General features: G+C 43.8%; 1 protein-coding gene across 2 annotated transcripts in view; it reads right to left on the bottom strand.

Moving 5' to 3' along the window:
* Window positions 1-1,573: 1,573 nt before the first annotated feature.
* mxi1 (max interactor 1, dimerization protein) overlaps window positions 1,574-25,559 on the bottom strand; it is a 32,510-nt gene continuing 8,524 nt past the window's right edge. For both annotated transcript variants that reach the window (XM_030093270.1, XM_030093271.1), the window contains exons 4-6: window positions 7,410-7,524; window positions 4,439-4,637; window positions 1,574-3,680 (exon numbers count right to left, since the gene is read on the bottom strand). In XM_030093270.1, coding sequence (XP_029949130.1) covers window positions 3,517-3,680; window positions 4,439-4,637; window positions 7,410-7,524 — 478 coding nt within the window. In that variant the 3' untranslated portion in view covers window positions 1,574-3,516. The remainder of the gene's footprint in view (window positions 3,681-4,438; window positions 4,638-7,409; window positions 7,525-25,559) is intronic.

Genomic DNA, 25,559 nt, shown 5'->3' on the forward strand with positions numbered 1-25,559 from the left:
GGTTTTACAAAAAAGAAAAAGAAAACGCCAACGACCGCGGCGTCCGCCTCAGCCGTCTGCTCCGGTTCAACCACAGTCTGAACCTTTAAACACAGAGGTAAGAATACACACCGATCGCCAGCTTATATGGAGATTCGCTAATGAAGCTGCAGCAATAGCTAGAAAAGTTTGAATATCTCTGGACTGACTTGGTTTAAGACGAGTCGAGGCGGCAAACTGAGATCTGAGAGTCAGCAGCTTTCTATCTAAAGAACATGGAGAACATGAAGACAACAGTACGTTCACACGGGGGGGGGGGGGGGGGGGGGGGGGGGGGGGGGGGAGAAGGCGGACCGAGCCTCAGTGAAATCACTCCGTTTAGCTTGTTTCAACCCGTCCTGAAGCAGAACGCGTTCACACACGAGACAGTACGATAAGTGCCGGAGAGTCTTCGCACACTGCTTTCGGTGATAAACAACAGACCAAACACTGGGATTTCTCACAGTCGCCATAAAACTCAACTTCCTGTACTGTAAGCTGGTTAAAACAATAATAATAATAATAATAATAATAATTAGAAAAAGAAAAGAAAAAGCCTGATACAGGTCTGAGCTGACCTTTCTCCCGTCAGCAGCGCACGTTCAGAAAAGCAACACATGGAGAAGAAATCAGAAACACAGATAAGATGAAGGTTAATAACTTAAAACAGGGCAGAATAAATGTAAACTGTCCCTCAGAGAGAAAGAGAGAGGAGTGAGAAAGAGGACACTGAGGTGTTCTGAGGTGGTTTTGGCATCTTTCTCTTTGTGTTGGTTGAAAATAATGAAGCACCAGACGCGGTGACTCGCCGATTCGCTGCCAAGTCCAACAACCTCTCACCAGACCAACCCGACACCTCAACTACGCCCTTCAGGAGAAAAACCAAAGGATTTGTTCTTTTGTGTTTATTTACTCTTTAAAATCCTCAGTCGGAGGCCCTGTAAATGTAAGACACATTTTGTCCACTATAACACAAGTCTAATAGAGACTACAATCCCCCCCAGTGGAGGGAAGTGGAGTTCCAGACCCCTTTTCATTGTGTCGAAGCCAGCGCAGTCAAGCTTGCGCAGAGCTAACTCCCCCCGCAACACACACACACCCTAAACACACCGTGTTTCACCCGGAGAGTCAGCGCCGGATAGAGCCTGCGACCGAAGCGGGCCAGGCTCAGCACAAGGAGCAGCTTAGGGGCCAATTTTACATTTCAAGTGTCCATCGAATAAAACATCAGAAACAAAAAACAAGCCCCCCCCCCCCCCAATCCCCCCTCCCCCAAAAAAATGGCTACATCTTCTTATTCCCCCCACCCTCCCCAAAACAACTATAAACCTGTTAAAATATACATTTCTTCAAATAAGGAATGAGGAATAAGCATCAAAACAGAGGAGTAAAATAAGACAGAATAAGTTAACTCTTTTTCCCCGCTGCTTGTGTTCTTCGAGGGAAATAAATATTCAAAAACCTTGGAGCTTTTTTTCTTCTTCTTCTTTCACACAAACATCGATGGATGAGAGATCAGATCGACAGAGGAAAAACAAAAACTAAAGAACTGAACTTGAAGTGCAATTCCGAATGCCAGTGGAGTCGGGATAGAGAACATTGACATCATACAACCCGTTTTTTTTTTGTTTGTTTGTTTTTTTTTCTTCTTCCTGAACCTCCTCCACAGTCAGATCACTGGACCACCAGTGGAATGCCATATACAGCTTTTCACCTGCCGCTCTCGAGCAGGATACACAAGAGAATAAACATGTAGAATAAATTAAAAAGAAAAAAAAAAAAAAAACAACAGTGCCAAAGAAAACCTGTATTCTTCCAAGAGAAGTCCAACTTGGATGGGAAGCTGCTGTGTGGTTTTTGAATTGAGTGTAAATTAGAGTTTCCCTCTTGTTGGGGGGGGGGGGGGGGGGGGGGGGGCAGCAGAGTGTAACAGTGTGGTAACAGCACGCTCACTGCAGGAGGCAAATCTTTACAAATTCTTTTTTTTTTTTTTAAAAATGCACAATAAACAGGTCAAACGGCAACAGAGGCAATAGATCTATCCAAAAGCGCTATCTTCTTCTTTTTTTTAAATCTTTTTAAATCAATTTAATTTATTAAGCTATTTGTATGTACAAAACAAAAAAAAAATGTGTTGTTGGACGGTCTCTCTCTCACACACACACACACGAGTCTTTAAGGAGAAGTGAAATAAAAACACGGGAAGGAGTTCAAACTGACAAAACAAAACCAACTGCAGGAGTTATTGCTTGTTACTGCTGGAAAGAGGAAGGACATTTATCCCAAAGTTTGTTGTCGTTTGGACTTTTTCCTTGTGGCTGCTGTTTTCTTTTTTTTGTGTGTGTGTTTTTTCGTCTTTGTGCCATTTCTATGGACAGCTCTAAAGGAGACAAGTGCAGGGTAGCTTGTAGTAGCTGCTTGTTGATGGGGGAAATAAACCAAAACACACACATACACACACACACATAGTTACAATTTCCACTCTTTGAAAATGCACTGAGCACCCACATTCAACAGGAATGTTTTTTGTTTTTTTTTGTTGTTTTCCCCTCTATTTTTGTGTCCGTTTTCCTCCGAGCTTGGCCGAGCTTTGTTTGCTTTGAAAGCTTAGTGGCGGTGGATCTGATCTGCTTCCCCCCTCCATGGTCGGTTGGTTTGTTTCACAATAGCACCAATTCAAGTGTCCGAGCCTCTGCAGTGTCCAGCGAAGGTAACGAAAAGCCAAAAAGGATTAAAATCGGGGTTGGAGCCATGTTTTTCTACCCAAAGCTGTTTTGATATGGCAAAGATCGCCCACAGTGTTCGCTGGAGTCCAGATTACAGATGCGGTTTGGTTGATCCAGCCCAAAACCAGGATGTCAAGATGAGACAGACGGGATCAGCTCAGCACACACACCCGCCGCAGGAGCGAGAATCAAACAGAAACTCGGAAATTCTTCAATAATATAGGAATTTAAGTGCATTTTTCAGTTAAAATAATGGTTTTGTATCTTTAAATTTTACACATTTGAAGGTTCAAAGAAATAATAGACAGAAAAAATCAACTATTCATTTTCGCTGTAGGTTGAAAAATCAATATTATGTGTACTTTTTTCTTTTTTTTTGATTGACCAAGCTCTGATCCTCCCTTTGAAACGAGATTAAAGAAAAGTTTGCAGTCTTGCATGACCGCCGCTGCGTCCCTGGTGTCGGTGTTGGTCAGGGTGGCTCAAAGTTCAGAGAAGAGAGAGAGAAAGCAAGAGAGAGAGAGAGAGAGAGAGAGGATGGAGCTCCTCCAGTGTCGGGTTCAGCAGCAGAGAGGCGGGAAGGAAACCCAAAAGCCAGGAGTGGAGGGGGGGGGGGGGGGACGCTATTCGCTGGGGGGCGTGGTCGCCGTCAGGAGGAGACTGGATGTATGTTTTTGTAGGACTGAGTGGATGGATAAACAGATGGAAGGGCAGGCGGGTTTGGCAGGGAGGAGGTGTGCGTGTGTGTGTGTGTTTGTGTTTGGGGGGGGCTCTAGGAAGAAAAGGCAAGTTTGACGCTGCAGGAGGAGTAGCCCTCGTCGCTGGCCATGCTCTGCAGGCTGCTGTGGTCGTCCAGGTCGCTGGTGCTGGCCGTGCTGACACTATCCAGCTCTCCATGGGAGAACTCCGTGCTTTCCACGTCCACCTCGATCTCTTCTGCAGCCGAGGAGAACAAAAGGAAACTTTAGTGCATTTCTATCAAACAGACCCTGTGAAACAACTTTGTTGCAGTTAAAAAAAAAAAAAAGGCTGCATGTAAAGTGTAATCAGATTATGGTCACTTTCCTTCATTGTCACCGTTCTATTGATCTGATGAATTATTGTCACGTTGGATCAACTCTTGCAGTCTGGTTTTAAATCAGCTGATTTCAGATCAGATCCAGTTGTTTCATCAGACAGGTAAATACGGCCGTGGCGTTACCACAAAAGGAAATTTGTCTCACCAGTTGCTAATGCTGCTGACCGATAAGCTCAATCAAACATGACAAACATGTTTTGTAGGGATTCGGACAGAAAACAAACAACTTGCTCCAGCTGGGTTCACATCTGGAGCTGACATGCAGGGCAGGTGACATTATCCGTCCTGGACGACGCAGCTGCCAGACGACATTTTGAAATACTAGAAAAGGAAAATTAAAAACCTATTTATTGGCTGTCAGGCATCAGAAGTGAGACTTTTACCACTCATGTTAATTTATGAAATTTTCTTTGTTACTATTTTGTCCTTTTTATTTTATGCAAGGCACGTTAAAGTAGGTGACTCAATCTACTTCAATCCCCCAAAGCTCTGAGCGTCTCCTCACTGAACCCGGAGGCCCAGAGGAGCTCTGACTGTCCCAGCCTCTGTGTCCCTGAATGACCCTGGGAGCGGACGGAGGCTGTTCGGTCCGGTCCGGGTCTGCCGCCTCTCTCACCTTGGTCGGAGTCGGAGCGGTCGGAGCAGAGGGTGGAGCCCACGCTGTCCATGCGTATCCTCTCTCCCTCCCCCGGGCTGCTCTGGGCCGCGGCGCTGCCGCCGCCCCTCAGCAGCTCCAGCTGACGCTGGAGGTGCCTCTGCTCGCGCTCCAGAGACTCCAGCTGGTACTGGCTCTTCCTGTCCGCCTCTTCAAGTTTCTGCTCGGGAGGAAAAACAAGAGGAGACGGAGAGACGGGTTACCTGAGGGGAACACAGCCAGACGACACCCAGACTCTGTTCACAGCCTCCAGACTTAAAGAAGCACAAATCAATAGTTATTACTTTAATGATAGCAGTGTAAACATCTACTCGGAACATAAATTCACGCTTCTATTTTTGTCACAAGTGCTTCTGCAAAGAACGTCTTCCGCAGCGTAGTTTTTGCTTTGCGAGTCTTTGCACTGGAAATAGATTTTAAACCAAGTTCCTTCACAACAATAACGGTGAGCATGTTGTGCTTCTCCATCATAAAATAGAGTACACACTCTCAAACTGTGTCACACACATCCTGTGATATGTTAAGGCCTGAGGTGTTTGTAAAAGAAAGTTGAATTCTCTTGCACTGACTCGGGATTAACACGTGAGGAAAAGAAGATCATTGCTGCAAGATGGATTTAATGGAGAAGCTCAGCTGGAGCTTCTATGTTCAAGTCTTTCAGTGCGCTTTTTCTAAATTAATTTGTACATTTCCCCTCTTTGTCTAAAGGTTTATAACCTCCACTTGCTGTTAACTTGCTATTTTCCGAGCAGATTAAGTGACGATGACTGACTGGAACAACTCAGAGGTGTATAACAGCGTGAAAACAGTTATCACCTGTATCGAATATGAATCAGCCACAACATTATGACCTTCTTGCACCCAGAACACACCTGACACATCCAGGCGTGGACTCCGGCACTTTTCTATTTGAAGTAACTTGTGAGTTGCAGCAGCCTTTGATCCATGCATCAGTGAGCAGTGGCTGCTCATGACCTCCTTTCTGGTTCATCCCTTTCTCGTCTTGATAGATCCTGACCACTGACCACTGCGAACCGGGAAGGCCCAATCAGATCTGCTGGTTCAGAGGTCCTGTCCTACTTGCCTAAACAGCACAGTTTAACTCTGGTCAAACTTGCTCAAATGCTTAATTTTTAAGTTAATATTCCTGCTTCTAATGCATCAAATTTGAATACAAAATGTTCACTTGCTGCCTAAAATATCTCACCCACAAGCAGGTGCCACGATGAAGAGACAATCAGTGTGATTTATTTCACAACATCATGACTGATGAGTGTGTGTTGGAATTATTTGAACTACTCCTGAACACGAACGGCCTGGCAGTCGAAAGTGTAGGAGGAAACGTGGGACAAAAGCCGTGCGAGCAGCGACAAACAAACATGGAGCGGCAGGAAAGCTGGGAGATCAATCCTGAAGACTGATGTTAATTAGCTTTCAAAGAAAGGAAGGAAATTCCTTTCGCATCAAAAGTCTCTGGACGTACAAACAGAGTGAGACAAAACAAACACGCCGTCCTTCCAGCATTCAGCCACGGAAGGCGCTGCGTTCCTTCACATCTCTCTCCAGCAGCCCTGATAACCCTAAACGATTCCCCTCACCTGCCTTGTTTACCCCGCGTCTACTTGCATCCTCGCTCCGTCACTATGTAAGTGAGGAGCCGTGACAGAAGACGATGCGCTCTCTAACCTCGCAGCCTGATGTCACGGCCGACGACGGTAAGGAGCGTGACTCCCCGCGACGGGCCAAGACAATGGGCCATCAATAAGCGAGGGGGAGACTCGAGTTGACGGCAGCAGGAGTGGCGGGTGGAGGCGGCGGAGGGCGGGCCAACAACAATATTGGCTTTATCCGTCCCCCCCGGTTGTTAGCGAAGGCACGCTACGTCAGGCTCTTCACAGACGCTCTCTCGCAGGCCAGTCACATGCCAGTTTGTAAAGTGGACGTGATGCATCTCAGTGACTCATTCAAGCTTCCAAACTGGATTATCATTCAGTCAAAAGGTTCGACTGCAGCCAACCACACACACACACATTTCCCTGAAGTGTAAAAATGATTGAAACACAGTCTATTGCGGTAGCTGGACGTAAAAACTTACTTAGATGAAAAACCAGACTAAATTGCATCCAGAGAAAAAAGGGCAGGACTACAAACAGAAGATGTGGTAACCTTTTGGTTGAAGCACTTTAGAAAAACTGTATTTTCACTCTTTTCTCTGCACAACAGGTTGGCTCCAGTGAGTGGAGCTCAGTAATCACCTTCAAACTAGTTTGAGGTCCCACTGGATATTTTTGTAATGAAATCACACACACATGCGCAGAGAACAATGTGCCATAAACATTAACAATGGCGAGAACGCAGATCGCTCTTCCGGGTGACTCTACCAAATGTCAGCGTGTGCTATTATGTTACTTAAATAGTTTTTAATAAATGAGGCACAGGTTCAAACCATCTTGACGCTACTGGATAGGCTTGTCTGAAAATTCGATTCACTGTTAACAGTAAAAGAGAAAAATCTACTGTCAAATGCTTTGATTAAAGCAGTACTGCAGTGCAGTCTTCCCTTCATTGGATTTCATAAAAAATGCATTCATAAAATGAAAGGATTTCTTAATGATAATGTGATTAAACCACTGCTGCTGTCCATAAAATTCAGCTCGACCGCTGCGGCAGAAAACACTGATTACACCCACTTGAAATTTACTTGTTGCCAATATTTCTGAGATTGTGCCGCAAACTCCATAAATATTCCATAAATGTTCTTAATCTGAGTAAAGCGTCGATCAGTTCGCTGCAGCAGACTCGTACCTCTTTATCTTCATGGTATTTTTTTAATTCATTAGAGAGGAAGTGTGTGTCCATGTGCTGCACGCCGAGATGTGTACACACTACGCAGGTGAAGCTTGAGGACGAATTCAGGCCGGTATATGAGTACCTTTATGTGTGCTTTGGCTTTGTTGAGCAGGCCCAGGGTGGTGTGGCGGTTGCAGTCGGGTCCCAGGGGGATGAGGGCCTTCAACCGCTCTAGACACAGCCGCAGGTGAGCTCGTCTACAAAGGAGAGCAAACAGAGAGAGAAACTCAATGGTTAGACACATAAAACAGTACAATAGCACAGATTGACAATAAAAAGGCATCCTGTTGGTTGAGTCTCTTTCTTCGGCGCACCTGGGAACTTGCTCAGGCGGTGGGTGTTACTCATTGAGGTTTCCTGTCGAAACCTCACTTCAACCCCTTTATAGAACATGAAGGCGACCTTTTGTGTAGATGTTTCCCACTTTTCAACTGAGATGTCAAGTTATTCATCATCATTTTGCGCCTGAATGGAATACAAATGGCTGATTTATTGTCCCAGTCGGTTCTCGTGAAATAAATCCAGGCAGGAAATGGTGCATTCATCGGCATGCTTGTTTCTATCGTAACTCTTTACAAGAGTCCTCCAGCAGCGCTGTGTATTTAAATGTAGAGTTTCCAGGTAAACAAGACGGCGGGTCACATATGATTCATATGAAACAGAAGTCTCAAGGTGATACACGATCGCCGGCAGGTATTTCTTCCACCAGAGTTTAGTTACGTTCCTCACCTACACAACAAACAAGGTTCACCTGCTGGGGTAAAGAGGCTGCGATAGCGTGAAGGCACTTCCTGGACCCCGCTTGCCTCATACGCTCCATCATCCTGACAGTACCTTATTCAGTGACTGCAGACAGGCCCCAGGTACTATCTATCCTGCTAATGGACCTGAGCTGCGAGTTAAAGAGAGATAATTGTGGCTATAACACAATCAGTGCTCCATTAGCAAAGGCTGCCCTTTCAGCCCGCCTGAAGGGAAAGGGTGGACAGACACTGAGAGTCAGTGGACTCAGTGGAGCGACCCAGACTTGGGAGTTATCTCTGGGGGAGCCCAATGGAGGAAAACCCAGGGGACGAGTGCAGGAATTCACTGCGCCAAGCTGCTGTGCAGGACCCGACAGCTCTCTGCTATGCTCTGCTGCTTTAAGGCTGCTGGATGCATGTGAGTGCAGGCTAGAGTCTATCTGTCTGTGTGCATGTATGTATGTGTGAGCAGTTAAGCTATGCATGGATGGTGCTGATAAGATAACATGGGAGCAGGCCATTAGTGCCATTACACCGGGACCGCACGGCTGACTGTGTCTGCTTAAACTACGTAGACAAGTGCTGCATGTCTGGGGGTGAACAAAGAGGTGCCCCGATTCAGTCTGGAGCACTAAGAGTTTGAGAGTCAGAGCAGATACACACACACACACACACACACACACACACACACACGAGAGTTTGCATGATGACTATCAGTCTGGTTCAGATCTGTTTAATCAGTTCTATTCAAAGCAGCGAGCTCGGTACACCTCTGCTGTTTTTCTGTGGCATGTCTATCGCTGCGTCTCATCGGAACCCTTCATCTGCACGTGCACAGACACCGGCTGCCACTTGTTGACATCTTTCACAGCCGCATGAGACAATGCCTGCAGCTCCACCTGCAAGGACACGTTGCACAGAGGAAAGCCAGTCTGGAGATTTCTATTGTCTTCCATTCCGGCGTCAGGATTGTTGTGTGATTATGTTAACTTTAAGTGTGTCTCGGCTGCAAATTTGTTGTGTTGGCAAAGAAAGCATTTCCAAATTAAGTGGGCTATACAGATGTAACATTCCAACATTGTTGACAAGTTGATAGATAAGTTATTAACTGTGCAGCTGTAGCTTAAAGACTGACAAAAATCTAACTTAGCAGTTCACACAGGACCGACCACACAGCACCTGAGTAAATATGTGAAGGAATCTATATTCTTTATTCAAGTAAAACAGTATAAACATAAAGAAAAACTTTTAATTAACATTTTTATTTTATGTTTATTTGCTGGTAATATAAAATTTTCCTTTAAATGAGGGCAATACATTAATAATAAGTGTGGGGCTGCTTTGAACTCACATTGACATTCACACAACTTCTCACTGAACAGACACATTTTCTATGTGGTTAAGTCTCACGCTCGTCTGTTTTGTGTAGTTAATGTGTGTTGTGCATGAAATCCCAAGGAAGGAGACCCAAAGGGGAAGTCTGCTTTATCTCTCATTGTGCTGCTTGCTCCATTGGAATCAGTCCTGCTTTGGAAAAGTCTGAAAACTAGTTTGATAATGTGGCGAGTAATGAAGTGCAGATATTTAAGGGTTAATTGGCAGACTAAAAAAAAAAGACAGTCAGTGCAGACATCTGAGAACTCTACTTAAGTACGTTAATGAAGTGTTTGTACTTTGTAATTGAGTCAAAGAAAAAAAAGGAGGGACATAAACATTTGCACAGACAGTCATGGACTGCTTGATAAAGAGGGCTGTGAGAAGCAGAGCAGGACACATTGGTCATATATGGGTCTGAGTGTCTGCCTGTCTGTCTGGATTCAACCTAACCACAAATGTCTCCCTCAGTGCCATCAAGATTAAAACAGCCATCAGGGCAGACAACCCCAGATAACCTCCACTTACAGCCACTCCTCATTCCCCTTGCTCCCTCCCTCCACCCTGACCCACTGACATGACAAATGTACAGAGTGAGCCGGGGTGCACTGACCGCACAGGCGCTGCAGAGTATCACCACATTCCTGTCCCGGGCTGCGACCCAAACGTCCCATTATGGTTTGGAGCCCGTAGACTACCATTAGTGAGTGTGGTGTGAGGCGTCACTGCTGCTGAATCAGCACTTTTTGTTGAACCAGTGCAAAGCCACAAACACCAGTCCACACCCGGATGATGAAGATGATGGTGCAGAATCTGTCGCCTGTTTGAACACACTGGTTGTCCTATTTTTAAAGCTACCTCAGCAGCTTGTGATAGTCTGTAGGCCGGCAGCATTTAAACGCCCTTACTATGCTCCTCATTGATGGGCATGAGGGATTTGTTCTTATCTTATCTGTGTGTGTGTGTGTGTGTGTATGCTGTGCTGTGGGGCACTCTGACAAATGGGGATCACAGAGAGCATAACTAGTATAATGTGGGGATCTTCGGTAACTATAACAGAAGAGAGAAGTTGTATTACATTGTTTATTACACTGTTATCACCTAAAATTTCTTATGAAGTGAAAAACTAACGTCCCGGTCAAGATCAGCAGCAATACATTCCAACAAAGGTTACCCCAAACACACAACGCAATCATTTCACACACATGTCGACGTGTCCTGGGAGTAAAAATAAGTCACTGGACAAAATCAAGACATCTACAGCCTGATGCATTTCCCACTCTCTTTTAAAAAACATTTGAAGAGACCAGCTTGATCAGACCCAATTATTCCTGTAGCAGGTTCCAGGCTGCAGAAGCAGCATATCTCAAACCCTTTCCACATTTCAAAGCGCACTCTGGAGACAGAAAGCTTCAGTAAGCCTTTTATAACTGGGTCAAAAAGCAACGAGTGGACGCTCCAACATTTTTCACATGAACAAAATTATATAGATAAGGAGGAAGCAATTTAATAATTGACTTATGTAAAACAAACATTAAAACAAACAAACAGAAGAAAAAAGGCATACAAGTGACTTAGTCTTCTGAAAGTAGGCCAGCCAACTTAGATTAGACAATATGATCACTGGTGAATTAGAGACTTCGTAATGAAATTTAGACCTTTATGGTAACTGGTATTCAAGCAGTGGCAGTATTGAGGATGTGAAAACCAAATGAATCCCATAATTTTTAAGTTATAAGAATAGCTTCAGTCACCTTGCCATTTTCCAACAAAATTCAAAGCATGGAAATATTGTATATTGCCTTTTCATATGCTTTGCATATCTGGACAGCCTTGTTTTGATATTTCAATAACACCTAAGAGCAGGAATTTTCAGTTTTCGGAAGTGGCCTACATGAAGGTTTCAACTGACACGGTCGATGGGAGGTCAAACTCTTCATTTTCTTTTCAAGAATTTATTCTGATATAGAAATACTGTACATTGAATACATCTACAGACCCAAAGGGAAACGAAAATGATGGTGAAGGCAGCTATCACGCTCATCTGCAGCAGAAGCATTATCTCCAACGCCAGACCACACATGCTCGTTCAACACGGGTCGATTCAGCGCTCCTCGCTCTGCATTAAACAGCCTTTAAATGTTGCTGTCACAGATTAATTTCTGATCTGTGAAGAGCCCAGGCCAGGTTAAGAGGAGGGTCATGAGTGAAGGTCACCTGAAGCCATTTGGCCCACACAGATAGATAACCCTGTATCATTGTGTCAGTCTAAATGAGGAATAACCGTCTCAAGAAGGGGCTAAAGGTCACAGGCTCATGGCTACTGGTGATTCCCCCCCAAGACAGGACCCTAATCCCTGAAAAGGCATGTTTATCATGCAGACCCACAGCCCGAGAGCTTAAGCCTTTTGCAGCTTACAATATGAGTGGCTGCTTGTGACCATAAATACCTGCACGCTGCAGGCAGGATCTGTTTTTGCCTCCGCCTTCTGGTAGCCATGTAGCCAACAACAGAGCCTTCTGTTTCAAGAGTTCTGAAAAACACACCGGTCCGGGTTACATAAAGTGGTATGGATTTGCTGAGCGGCCTCACAGCTTCAGCTCCTTGGCTGCTCAGGTGCTGGACATGATGTTACAGGATCACAGTTTCAGGTAGTTCTTCATGTGGAATTCCTGTGGGAGTCAATCTGTTCTCCTGAGAGGAGCCATCACTGGCAGAGGCAACAGTGCTTTGCTCAGTATAGGTGTGGAAACGTAAGTGTACAAATGTTACTGATAGTATAAGGATGGGGAAGCTTACAGAATGGAAAGACGAGACCTTTGGGTCTTGATGGAGCTATTATATTCAAACAACGCGATAAAAATGACTTCACTGTTGAAGCTGAGAGATTCAAGCATTCAGTGCAAAAACAACAAAACGCACCCCACCCAACGAATGACAAACACGACAACCAGAATGAACACTAAGGTCTGCCATGTCTCTGAGTGCATTAAAAAAGGTAACGTCTCCTGAATGCAGACTATAAACTGTGAAGACTGCTATTCTGAACTTTGCACTTCCAGGTCTAATGAATGGCACGGTGAGCTGAATGAAGAACCCTCCATCTGTGGCGGATTACGTAACACGTGGCGGGTTGCAACCAGGCCCTATGCTCCGAACTGTCACGCACAGCAGGGATATCAAATCCCTCAGCCTCGTCAGGCAACCCAGGCAAAACAGTCTGGTTTCTTGTTATATTCAGCGGAGGGACACTCCTGGACAAAGGATAATGTAACAGTCTTTCATTTTGTTTAGGATTTGCTGATTTGCTTTTGTTTTTTTTCCCGTTTTCCTTTGGAGGAAGCAGCCCCGTGGGCATACGTTAGCCCAAAGCTGGCTTTAAAATCCTGCATTATCTTTGGCAGTGAGACACAGCTTCCATGCCCCAACCTTAATACAGATTGTTTTATAATGTACCAGGTTATCCAAAAAAAACCCCAAAAAACACAGAGAAAGCTCCAGCCTGTGCTGATCTCCCTCCCGCTCATGGCAGTTACCTGGAAATCAGAGTTTATAAACAGCTGAGAACAGCAGCTTTCAGATCTCAAAATATCAAAATCGTCAGCTTGTTTCCAGTCATCTCCTGAGCAATTAAGCTTTCATTAAGAGTTCAAAATTACATTTAAACATGATAAAGCGGTTAGAGGATCTCATTCAGGTGTTTTACACAGTTGAGCAAGCTGAATCAACTTTGTTCGAACAGTTTATTTTGCACTTTCACATTTCTGATATTTTACACACAGTGAGGGCAGCTGAATGTTTCATTCACCGGGCAGGGTGAATAAAACATAAACTTATCCTGTTTTAGTATAACTTCAGGTCTACTGTTAGTTTCCATTTTCGTCTCCTCGGATATGAAGCTTTTATCCCAAGAGACGCCTCAAGACCATCTCATAGTCATCCCTCAATATGAGGGTCTGAAACCTTATTTATTCCCAGATTTCTTCCTCATATTTGGATGCATCCAAAATGTCCGTTCTTTTGTTGAAAGAGGAGGAAGACACGATGATCTTTGATCTTTGGTATACTATGGATGCCACATAACTATGTTAAAAGGAGGATGCAACTGGCAGTGAAAAATGCTTTTGAGATGACTGAAGTTGTAAAGAAAGTGCATTAAAAGTGAAATACAAAGGCAGCAAGTGTTTACTGATTACTGTCCAGCATATAATCATACAAGAAGGATGTAAAATAAGCTACATAAAAAAACCGAGAAACAATCAACACAATCACATCTTGAGCTGAATCTGTAACTTGCTAAGTGTGTATCAAAGAAAAGTTCACAATTCAGAGGTGCTGTGCAATTTATTGAAATTCCCTCCAACACTCTCCTATGCATTTCTTAGCTGTAAACAAAAGACAAGGCTTAAAGACTCAACAGTGACGCAGTCCACCTTCTCTTTTCTCCTGAGACAATGAGGGGGCTTCCATCCTACTCACTCCACTAGTCCATGTTTGCATGTGTGTGTCTGTCACAGTTAGAAGAGTGTATACGTGTGTGTGTGTGTGTGTGTGTGTGTGTGTGTGTGTGTGTGCTCCCATTGCCCATGTCTCCGACGGGCCCCAGATGGGTACGCAGGCAGGCAGCTCTGCCTTTTGGCTTTGACATGTGAGCGAGCAGCCAGCCAGCCCTGGGTCACTGCACCACACCTTCCCCAAACCCAACTCCCTCCACGAATCACGTGTTTCTCCCACATCCCACAATAGTTTTTCAAATTTGCTTCAGTTTTGTTCTGTTCGGATTCACAATGCTCTGCTTCATTTGTAAGGCTAAGAAAAGACACATACGTGATAGAGTGTAATCACATTTAACCAACAAGAGTCAAGTCTACTTGTGGGTAAGTGTCTAGTAAAAGAAATCTGCTGCACTGCTCTCTGTATGTTTGAAGCTGCTGTACAAATACATCAAACTGCCTTCAGCTTTAGACAACCACTTCAAAGCTCTCGCCGTTGATGCAGAGGAGCAGCCCACCATATAGTTCATACAGAACCTAAGCACGTCCCATGTAAACACTTACTCTTGCTCCTGTGTCACCAACACACGCGCACAGTGCTTGTGTCCTCATGAAGAGTCACGAAGGCCACATACATTGCAGTATACACATGCACTCTTATGTATTTAGCCATTTATGAATTCAAAACAAGCACCAGCAAACACGCAGACTTCCAAATGTGAGCCACGGTGATGTGTATCTGGTGTATAATGACAGCAACGAGCTGTAATTCTCAGCAATTAGAAGCAATCAGAGCCGTGGTGTTTTGAAAATATTCCAGTGCCTCTGGAGGAATAATTCACGAGAAGAGTGTGAGGGCATTGTGAAGAAGAACCTGAAAGTAAAGCCCAGCTGTGTACAGACACGAACACAGGCAGCTTTTGTGTGCTCATTCGAACGGATCCTCAGTCTTGTTAAAATACCAACACAGACGGTCTTGTATTTTTCAAGGTGATAAACTGCAGTTTTTCTTTCTTCTTTACCATGGGAACTTCTCAACCAGCAAAGGAATGTTTTTATGAAGCTGTACTCCACATTTTCAGACATAAAAAAAGGAAGAAATCTTCTTCCATGTTTTATGTTGGGTCATGGTTATTTCCCAAAAGTCCCTGCTCAATGGAGTAAAAAGCAATGAAAAGATCACAGAACTTTTCTATCTTGTCATGAACAACAATACCAAGGGCTACATTGCACTAGGAGGAAACTATCATCTAAAATATTATGCTTGGCTTTTGGTAATCTGGCCTTTTGTGCTGTTTTAGAATCCCTACGTTCTCCTTGATAGAGCACCTGACATTTATTCATTTTTAAATAACTGTAAAAGGTGATTATCATGCAATTTTTATACAATCCATCCTTCAAGAGGCAATAATGGCTACATATTCCATTACTGAGCTATCGAGAAATTTAGTGCCTATTAACCTTTGTTCATCTACACTGAACTCACAGATATAGCGAGGATTACTTCACTGTAGGCTGACTGACTCTGCATCTTCAATATCTGGCTACTACAGTATTAATCTGCTCGTGAAAGAGTGAATACAAGACAGCAAAGAAATTATGGAAAAAAAACCCAGACTTTACCAAAGCTGAAAAAGTGCTACATGTTTTAAATTCTGGTGTCTACATATTCCTTGATGTGGCTTCTCGCAAATTTGATCACAAACTTTAAAATTGAAAACATTTTATCGTTAAAAATGTCATTGTAATTCATCGGATGGCATTCCATGAAGTGAAAAGAAAAAACGAAAACGTATTTCGTGTGTGAATAAGATAAATGGCATTGAATTACTTCATAGGTGATACAGATACAGAAAACAAAAGCATCAGCAGACAGCACAGAGAAAACCACCTTGGCGCTTATTTTTCATTCAAAGTCCTCTGGAACAAACACAGTTAGTTGGAGCGTGAGCGACTGAGAAAAAAAAAATATAGCTGCCCTAGATTCCCAACTTGTGAATACATAAATAATAGATAACTTCTCAGGCCATTCAAGATGTCTGACATAATTACTGGACGAGCTTCTAAAGTGGAAGGTCGGATTTCCAGCCCAGATACCAGTCGATACACTTCTCTTCTGACAGCCCGCCCACTCCCTCAAACCCATTTAACACACACATACACCCCCAATCTGACCTACTTCTAATACATGTAGAGGAAGGAAACGTAACCCTTCACCCAGTTATTACACTAATTACACCTCATCAACGACTGTCTCAGTAGTAAATCTTTTAAACTGACATAAGAAAGGAAATGAAGATGCTATTACAGAGGCCCTATGGGTAAAAGAAAAAAAAACTTGTATGAGCGGGTTTTGGCATTGTTTAACTCTGAGTGGTCTCAATGCTCATTTAGCACAGCCAGAAATTATGATAAGCAGTGATGATGAAGATTATTTGACAAATTACAGCATCTTATTATGCAAAGCCTCATCCAAAGCAGACTAAGTCAAATAATTTCAGACTATGACCAAATCAGCAGAAACTGATCTAACAATGAAGAGGAGGGCAATTAAATCAGACGCAAATTGTGGGCGTGGATGATTTATTTCTTCTGTGCTTGACGAATATTTTCCAAAACAGCCAAACTCCATTCCCTCAGGGGTGAAAACAGTGGTGGTCGAGGCTGATCTCCTGTAAGGCACCACTTCTAACATCATACGTGGAGAAACAGCATGCAAACATGTGGCCCGCTGAGCCACTCTCTGCAGATGGTGACATGTAATATACATGGAGATGAGGAGGGTCGGACTCAAACCACATGGCAAACCACGCGTCCATTTCTTCCACATGATGCTCCACCATAAATACAGGAACTGAATACATTTAAACCATTCTGGGGAAAAGACTACTGACTCAGAAGTTCAATCAGTCGATCAACGAATAAATGTTTTTTTTTTTTTTGGTTTGGGAAATAGTATACGTTTGAAATTGTGGCAGCAAATAGACATCATAGAGCAAATAATTGATTTTTTTATTTATTGTATGGACATCTATTTATCTAATCAACCAAAAAAAAAAAAAAAAAACTCCTTTTGGTAACTGTTTTCTTTTTTCTCTCCAGTGAATCAAACTGATTTGAAAAGGACCTGCGTTCCCACACCCAGCTGCACCAAAATAAACGGAAAGGTCATTTCAAACATCCCAACCTCTATAAAACAAGACTTCACACACCCTCTCCATAAATATCAAACTCTACTACCCTCTAAGCACAGGTACAGAAAAGAATAGAAGAGCTTAAACTACTCAGACTAAAGCAGCCTGATCACCAGGCCTCACTGACCAGTGTATTGTTTTCATTTTTCTAGAGTGGGATATATGTTTTGACTCGTACCTCGTAAATATGGAAAGTAATGTGAAAGACAACGTCCCCAAGGGGACAATAAAATTCTACCTGACATGAAACACAACAGTTCTCTGTGCTTCTTTGACCACCTTTGTTTACTGGTTTGCTGGATTAACACAAAGCATTGTTATTTTGCTTTTTTTTTTCCTGCTAAATATGCCCCTTGTGGGTGTTTTCATCTCATTCATTGGTGAGGTGGGGTCACACTCGCTCTCTTTCTCTCTCTCTCCCTTTCTCTCACATGACTGCTGTCAGGCTGTAGCCGAGGTCACATGTTTACCCATACAGAAAATGGCACCTGACTAAATAGATTTTTTTTTTTTTTTTTCTCATCAGGGGAAACTACAGCTCACTATGTTAACTGCTGGAACAGTCATCACGGAGGCACCAGGCTGGCTGCAAACGTGGAGGCCTGTCGTGTGCGTTTGACAATTATGGCTTTATTATCAGCACTATAAATAGCGAGCAAATAAAACGGCAAACAGACGGAGCCCAGGTTGTCCGTTTAAAATGTGATCATTATTGTGACATTTCCTTCTTGTTCATAACTTTGCGTTAATGATTTATAATTTGACACAAGGCTCAAGAGGAACTTAAAGCTGGCATGCGATGTGAAGCCAAAGTGGCGATACCTGACAGGCATTGTTCTGTTTGACAAATATTATTATAAAATATATTAATAATTGCAACCAAGGTGACAATAAATACATATAAAGTATTAGGAGACCTTCAGATTAGAAGTTGTATTTCCTCCATCCCCAGCTCTTCCGCTACATTTCTACACGTAGAGATGGGATTAGAGCAATCTCCACCCTACAGAAACTGTAGGCTCTCATATTTTCCCCTCATAAACGGATACTCATCTCCTCCATGAAACACGGACAGATGGGATGGATGTAGAGAGAGTCACAGTGAGAGAGAGAGGGTGAGAGATATACAGAGTGGGGGAGGAAGAGAAGCGCTCTGTCTGTGTAATCTGCCCAGAAACTCGCCATGGGCACAAGCAAAAGCCGATCTATCAGGAATTCCACTGGGTTTAGCGATGGCAAATGACTAAAAATCTACTCGGATCGCTTGAAGTTGCCATGAGAGATTTGAACATCAATGCGACATGTTTCTCCAAACTGTGCCAACTACTAAAAAACTCATGAAAAACACGCACGGTTTGAGCTGAACATGAGTTTGTGCATTTCATGCATGGTTGGCATGAGTAGGGATTTAACCCTTCACCCTGAAAGAGTAAAAGCCATGACCAATTCATGGAGCTGCAAAGGAGAGTACTAACTTAACTATTCATATGTGCTCGGACCACTTTAACAGTGAGTGAGTGGTTTTCATGGCCGGCGAAAAACTTCAGGAGTATCTTTCCCTTCGCAGTAAATACCAAATTCAAAATCTATACGACACAAAAGAGAAGAAAAGAAAAACCTCAGATGTTTTGACAGGAAAATACTTGAGCAGCAGCATTTTGATTTCTGCTGCACTTCAGAGAAAGAGCCAGTTTTGATCATCTGCGGAGGGTTTTACTGCTCTGTCCAAACTGTCAGATTTAACAAGGAGCTGAGGAATGAGTGAAATCCTCGTCTCTCTTCCACATACAGCATCATTTTTATCATCTAAATAATTATTAACAAGTCTCGGATGGATGGGAGCAAAAAAAAAAAAAAAAAAAGAAATGCGGAGGGGATGAAAACGCATAGCTGCATGTGGGTGGGTGGGTGGGAATGAGACTTCTGAGTATTCAGGCAGTTGTGACCTCAATCCCGAAAAAGAGATTCAGCATGCAGAAGAGAGAAAGTCTTTGCGACTGGCAGTGAGTTCGCAGTAAAAATGTAAAATGCATATAGATTTAGTGCTGAAACTATAGTGGAAACCTGAGGGCAATAAAATGCAAATGTGAGCTGAAAAAAAAACAGAAAAAGAAAAAAAAAAATCAATGTGCACATGCCGGAGCCCAGCTTGCCCGTCCTGAGGCCACAAATGGTAAATAAAGTGAAGCACAGTTGATTACCAGGCAGACCAATGCTGCTGTCACAGGAAAACCACTAAAGCCACCAAGCTCAATGACACATGGCAACAGTGCAAAAGAGGGATAGAGGTTAGATTAGGATAAAGTGGAAACGGAGGAGAAAAACATGATTCGAAACAAGTGACTTTGAGAGAAAGGGGATGAGAGGATAGCGCAGCAATTTACCCTCTTCTCTCAGCCATCGCTGAGAAAAACGTGCTCTCACACACACACACGTGCAGAGTTGGTTGAAGTGGAGGGGGGTGGGGTGGGGGGGGGGGGGGGGGTGGGGGGGGGGGGGGGGGGGGAGTCTCGGCCAAGAGACTGCAGGGCTGAAGCCCATCACTAACACACGGATTAGTTCACACGTGCACACTGCCTTTTAATCTGCTCCACTGACAAAGGTTGGAGGAGAGAGAAAAAGAAAGAGGGCGAGAGACAAAGCGATGGAGTGAGGGGGAAAGGACGGCCACAGGAGCTGAGGAAGAGATGAGGAAGATCGGAGGGGGAGGCAGAAGGAGTTAGTGGGACAGAGAGAAGGAGGGATGGAGGAGAGGGAGATGCCTTTGCTTGCACGCTGTGCAAGAATCACACCGCAGACACAAGCAATGGTATCACTGCATTTTTCTTAAGCCGATCGCCCTCATGCCTATAAATACATATCAGCTGACTGGATCACAACTCTACACAAATCTCTTTTCATGTGGTCACCTCTTTTAGGGACGACTGCATTTTATTTTTGATAGAGGACACTGACAGTGAGGACAAAGTAACTCTGTGGTCAGCATTTCTAAACTCCACGTCATCAGTCCGATTCTCTCCAATCTGACCCATCTGCAATCCCCTCTTTCCCCTTAGCCTTGTGTGACCGGAGGGGTGAGGGCACAAGCTTTAGATTAAAACTCAAGCATGGCCCAGCTCCAAAAATGTGTCAGGGAGATCCAGACAGATGTTGGCTGTGGGTGTAGAGTGGGGGCAGGGAGGAGGCTGTGCTATCTGACCACAACCATACTACAGATGTTTCTGTATTCTAATGCCGTACTTTACAGGGTGGTAAACAAGTCTCGACCAACTACTCATCATCAGCCTTCTTTTCTCTCTCTTCACTTTCTCACTCACCCCAGTTAAACTTAGAAACTGATCTCTCTAAGTCACTTAACCCAGTTAAGTTGCAGGAAGACCCTCTGGGCATTAGACTAAATTCTCATCATACAAAACTGCAAATAATGACATTCAGTGTCGGCTCGGATGATGAGAAAGCATGTGACGTCGTCGTTGTGGGAGTAAGGGGTGGAGACTTCTCTTTCAGCTTCTCCACCGTACCACTCTCATTGGAGAGAAGTTAACCTCTGATTGGTCAGAAGCCAGTGGTGTTTCCCCCTTTTTCCCCTAGCTGTAACACTAAAAATAGAAGCCATATTCAGATTTAGCCTAAGTGAGTCTGCCCTGCGTCTTCAACAGGCATCGAAATTTCACCGCTTCTTTCTTTTTCTCTCTTTAAGATTAAAGTTGGTTGAGCTGCTAACGTAACAAGCTGCTGATGAAAGGAAAGTAGGAGCGGTTCCTCCTGGAACAGAATGTAACTGGAGCCTCGTCCATTTGGACCAAAGTGGGCTTATCAACAACGCTGACACCATGTCCCTAATGGCACGAGTTGAACACAATGTGTAGGAGGATTAGAACCATCTACTGGATATGGAAACACAGCATGAGCATACAGTCCTCAAGCTAATTTGAGCACCCACTAAACAACTGAAAATGCACCTCTGTCCACGGCAGAGAATTAAAACAACCTTTGAATCAGACAGCAGCTGGTTTAATGGCTGGAACCTGCTGACCGAGCCCGTATGCACATTCAGCTTTTATTACACTTCGTGCCAGTGCCACTGCACTCAACGCTGTATAAATATGCACTTTTACAGGATAAGGGCACAACACGAAGGCGCCAAGATAAGACAAGTCAAGAGTCACAAACGCTAGACAAGATGTGAGTGATGGATGAGCCTTCAAGTGCCGACATCCAGTCTCCTGTGTGGAGGCTTTTCTTCCCACCTGTCTGCACAACATCTGCGCAGGGTGGACTCTTGAACAAAACAACCATGACCTCTGATTGTACACACAGCTGGTAAGCAGCGATGTTATATTTCCAAATGTATTCTGATTCATACTGCTTATTTAACTTTATGGAACTAAATTATGTTAATTAAAAAATACTGGAACTATTACAATAAAAATTAGCTGATTAGACCAATGATCGATTTTCTTGTGTAATCTAGTCTCTGTATCAAAAAAGTGAAACGATGAGGGAAACCTGCTGTCAGTCTGTTCTGTATGATGATGTATTTCTGAGGAAAAAGCTTCAAAGTGAACACCCCCTGTGTGTGTGCACATACACACCCCCATCATTTGGAGCCGCTCTCTGAAGCCAGCACTGCAGGTGGTGCAGAGGAGACACGCTAAGCTGTAAATGCATTTGTACTGGACGGGGAGTTCAGTGAGCACCCTTAATTGCTGGATAAGTTGGTCGAAATTCAAAATGGATTTAAAGAAATCAAAAATAGGTTATGTCAGACGTGAAAAAAATTGGCAATATTTTGAGATCGCCAACAAATTTAACATGGTGAAAATGTAATTTGAAGTAAAATGAAGTTACAAGCTAAGTTCATATGAACAGAAATACTTTTTTTTTTTTTATTAAAAGTGTTTTCTTTTAGTCATCTAGTGCACATGCTGTTACCCAAACGTGGCTGATAAGGAACCACATTTTGTCTGTGTGTTATGCTCAGTTGAACATGAAATATTTCAGTGTTGTAAAAGGTGAGAACGTGTTTTTCTGATGTATGTGACTAAACTACTTGAGAATGTCAATCTACAAAAAGATCCTAATGTCAGAAATCTGGCAACCTAGATCAGACAGGTGTGATTGAAAGGCAAATCAATAAAGTTGGATTCAATTGTGTTCTACCCCAACACAAAATGACCCACCTGTGCCATGAACCTGGCGCTAGTGGAAAAGTGACCTTCCTGGCTTGGCTTCCTGGATTAATGTTTGTATCTCTGAGGACATAGCTTAAACCAGCTACTTTCACTTTGTACTGAGACAAACAAACTGTGCACCTGCCAAACAAGTCCATAAAGGAGAAGGGCTACCATCTGATAGCTGGTAGAGGCGAGCACTAAGGCTAATGTCTCTCTGTGTTAATTACAAGAAGGAAATACTTTCAATGTTCACACAGCGGAGTGTAAATCAGGCTTGCATGCTGCTCAGCGCTCTCCTGAGTCAGGTGTGTTTGACCGATCCCTCCACTCATCCCATCAGCCTGTCAATGACTTCCCCGTCCCCTGACACCATCGCCAGCTAAGCCGAAGCCAAGCCGGGCTTTCAAGAACAGAGCCTGGTGGCCTGAGAGAAAGGGGAGGTGACATGGTGCAGCACGTGTGCGTGCGCTCTAGCTGGGCTCACCAGACCAAAGATCAAGTCCCTTAAGCTGCTTTTCTGAGCCAAGAAAAGCTTACAAGTCGTCACGTTGGTCTGAACAAATGGTCCCAGTTTCGGCCCTGCAGCAGAGCCTGAGAATAGGCTGCACTCACCGGGCGGACAACAGAAAGACTGGTGAAGCAGTTTGCTTTCTTCAAGGAGCATCAGTACAGGGAAAAAAAATAAATAAAACCGAAGCTTATTCATGTTTGACTGCTCATCCAACCCCAAGGCTCCAACAACAGCAAAGACTTTATAGCCCACTGGTTGCAAAGAATAGGAATATACAAAAGCCTCCAGTCCTCACTAAAGTATGAACAAACTAAAAGATGTGACAACGATGTAGTGATATTCTTTTTTTTTGTCCAAGCAACACAATGTTTTTTTTTTTTTTTTTATATAGCAAGCGGATGTCTCGATTTTTAAACCAAATCATACAATCAAACCACCTGATCTGCCTTGCAGCAGGATAAAGAAACCATTTCTCTTTCACTCAGAAAATCCAAAGTCGCAGGAGGAGATGGTGCTGAACCAAAAACAAATTTAGGCTGCACCAGTACTCCTTACCTGCCATCCAAGGACGAGTCTAATCACCAGGTATTGCTCTAATTAATATTCCTGGAGCACACACCGAAAGGTGTTTAACGCACGCTCTGTGCGACCAGCTTCACTCGTAAAGAATCAAGCAGAAAAGCTAATGCTGCCTCCACCGTGGAGGCACCAGGGGAAAATAATTGCTGCATGTATTTCAGGCTCAGCCTCAATAAACAATATATAAATGAATATGTCTCAGCACTGGAGGAACTGGAATGATAAGCGGAGGGTATGGTGGATTTATTGTAGCAAGTAAAAGCCTTTCTGTATCGATTATCAATAAATAAAGACGTCACTTAAAATGTATAAACCAAATGCTGTTGAAACACATACAGATTAAACTCTGGGAAGCCTCAGTTGTTTAATGTCATACACAGCCACTTTGTAACCAACCGCTCACCTCAGCTGGGGAATTTATTATCAACAGAAGACGACTAATATAGAGGAGGCTATGAGATCAAAGCGGTAGAGCAGCAACACGCAGGCAGACAAGCTTTTTTACTGTTAAACCTCTACTTAGGCAGCGTAAAGTAATATCAGGCCGTTTGGAGGTTCATGATCAAAGCAGCAGAGCCTCCATGTTATCTGGTCCCGCTGTAGACGCGTCTGGAATGTGGGGTTTTTGTTTCCTCCTCCCAGTGCCTTTCATCCCCTTCCTGAAGTCTCTTGCTGTCACCGCGGGTCTCAACGTCACAGGGGTTATCAAGACCCGCGGTAGCCACGCGAGGCGAAACGTCTCGCCGGCTGCTGATACAGAAGGGCTGATAAGTGTTGGGAAAGAAGCCTGGAACATAAAGGAGATGCCTCCAATTTATGAGACTTGGAAGTCTGCTGAGATGGAACGAGAGCCGCCGCTGCTGCAGAATCATGGTATAAGCCTGACACACTCGGGTGAACAAGTATGCCTGATACATATAACTTACAGTAGGGCATGTACTTAAAGGGAATTGGATTAGCTGCTGGCAAAAAAAGGGGGGGGATTATAAATGATTCTGACTTTAAGTGTGCTTCTAAAAAGATGGATTACCATTTCAATTTTTACCCTCTTTCTTTGCTGAGCCAGATTGGACTAGTCTTGTACTAGTCACCTGCAAAGCAACAACATTAATGTATCCAGGTGAAAACAAAAACAAGCTTGACGAAAAAAAAAAACCCAGGGTGTCAGTATGTGGATTCGGTACAGTAGCATGGTACAGGACGGCCTGTTCCCAACCTGATCTGCTCTCAGGCAGATCTCTGTGGGTGAGCGTGCAAAGCGGAGCCAGGAAAAAGAGGTGGGAGAGGATACAAGTCTCACTGGAAGTTGTAAAAGTGGCTGGATTCAAAACACACACATGGGAAACTAGTTCTGGAAAATGCACTAATGAGTGGGTAAAAACAATCTCTTTATGTGTCTTGCTCAATAATTTTATGATGTGTGAGGTATTATTCAACCACTTATTTAAATGATCTAATGGCTCATAACTTTGCAGTGACCACAACTCAATAGTATGCCACAACTGAGAAAAGGAGTTCGCACTGATCCCTTCTGTTCCGCCATGCACAGTCTCTGCACCGGCCTGCTCTGATTGGCAGATATGACTATAAGCCATAAATGGCCAGAGAAACAGGCTACGCTACAGCAACACGAACGTGGAAGGAGTGACGAAAACAGCCTTCACACTGCGTTGTAGGAACAAACAACAGAGCTGGCACTTTTTAAAAAAAAAATGTATTTGTGTGGGTGGAACACTTAAAAAAAAAAAAAATGCAACCCCGCATGGGTGCTGCAATCTGCCGAGGCCAGTCAGCCGACCGGCTGGCCTTGTGTGGCTTCGCATATGAGCACCAAGATGACACATCAACTCTCTTCTATATTTAACTCACTGGACGGCTCTCCTTCCAATGTTCCCATCCTTTCAGAAGAGGCTGCCAGGGAGAATGGCGAGAAAAACAGGCCGAGGTGATATGTAATTACGCTGAATGGATCCAGCCTCCCACATCCTTTCATTGTACCCACACATTTAGAGATAATGAAATGGAAAGAAGACTAGATTTTTTTTTTCTTTTTAGCATAAATCTTAAAAGTCTAGCCACTCTTATTTACGGTGTCACAGAAAACCCTTTACAAGCTTGACTCTTGAAGCCTGCAAAGTCCCAGAGCATAAACACCGGCGA

Source organism: Salarias fasciatus, chromosome 6 (genome assembly GCF_902148845.1).
Source record: "Salarias fasciatus chromosome 6, fSalaFa1.1, whole genome shotgun sequence".
In the NCBI taxonomy this organism is placed as follows: Eukaryota; Metazoa; Chordata; class Actinopteri; order Blenniiformes; family Blenniidae; genus Salarias; species Salarias fasciatus.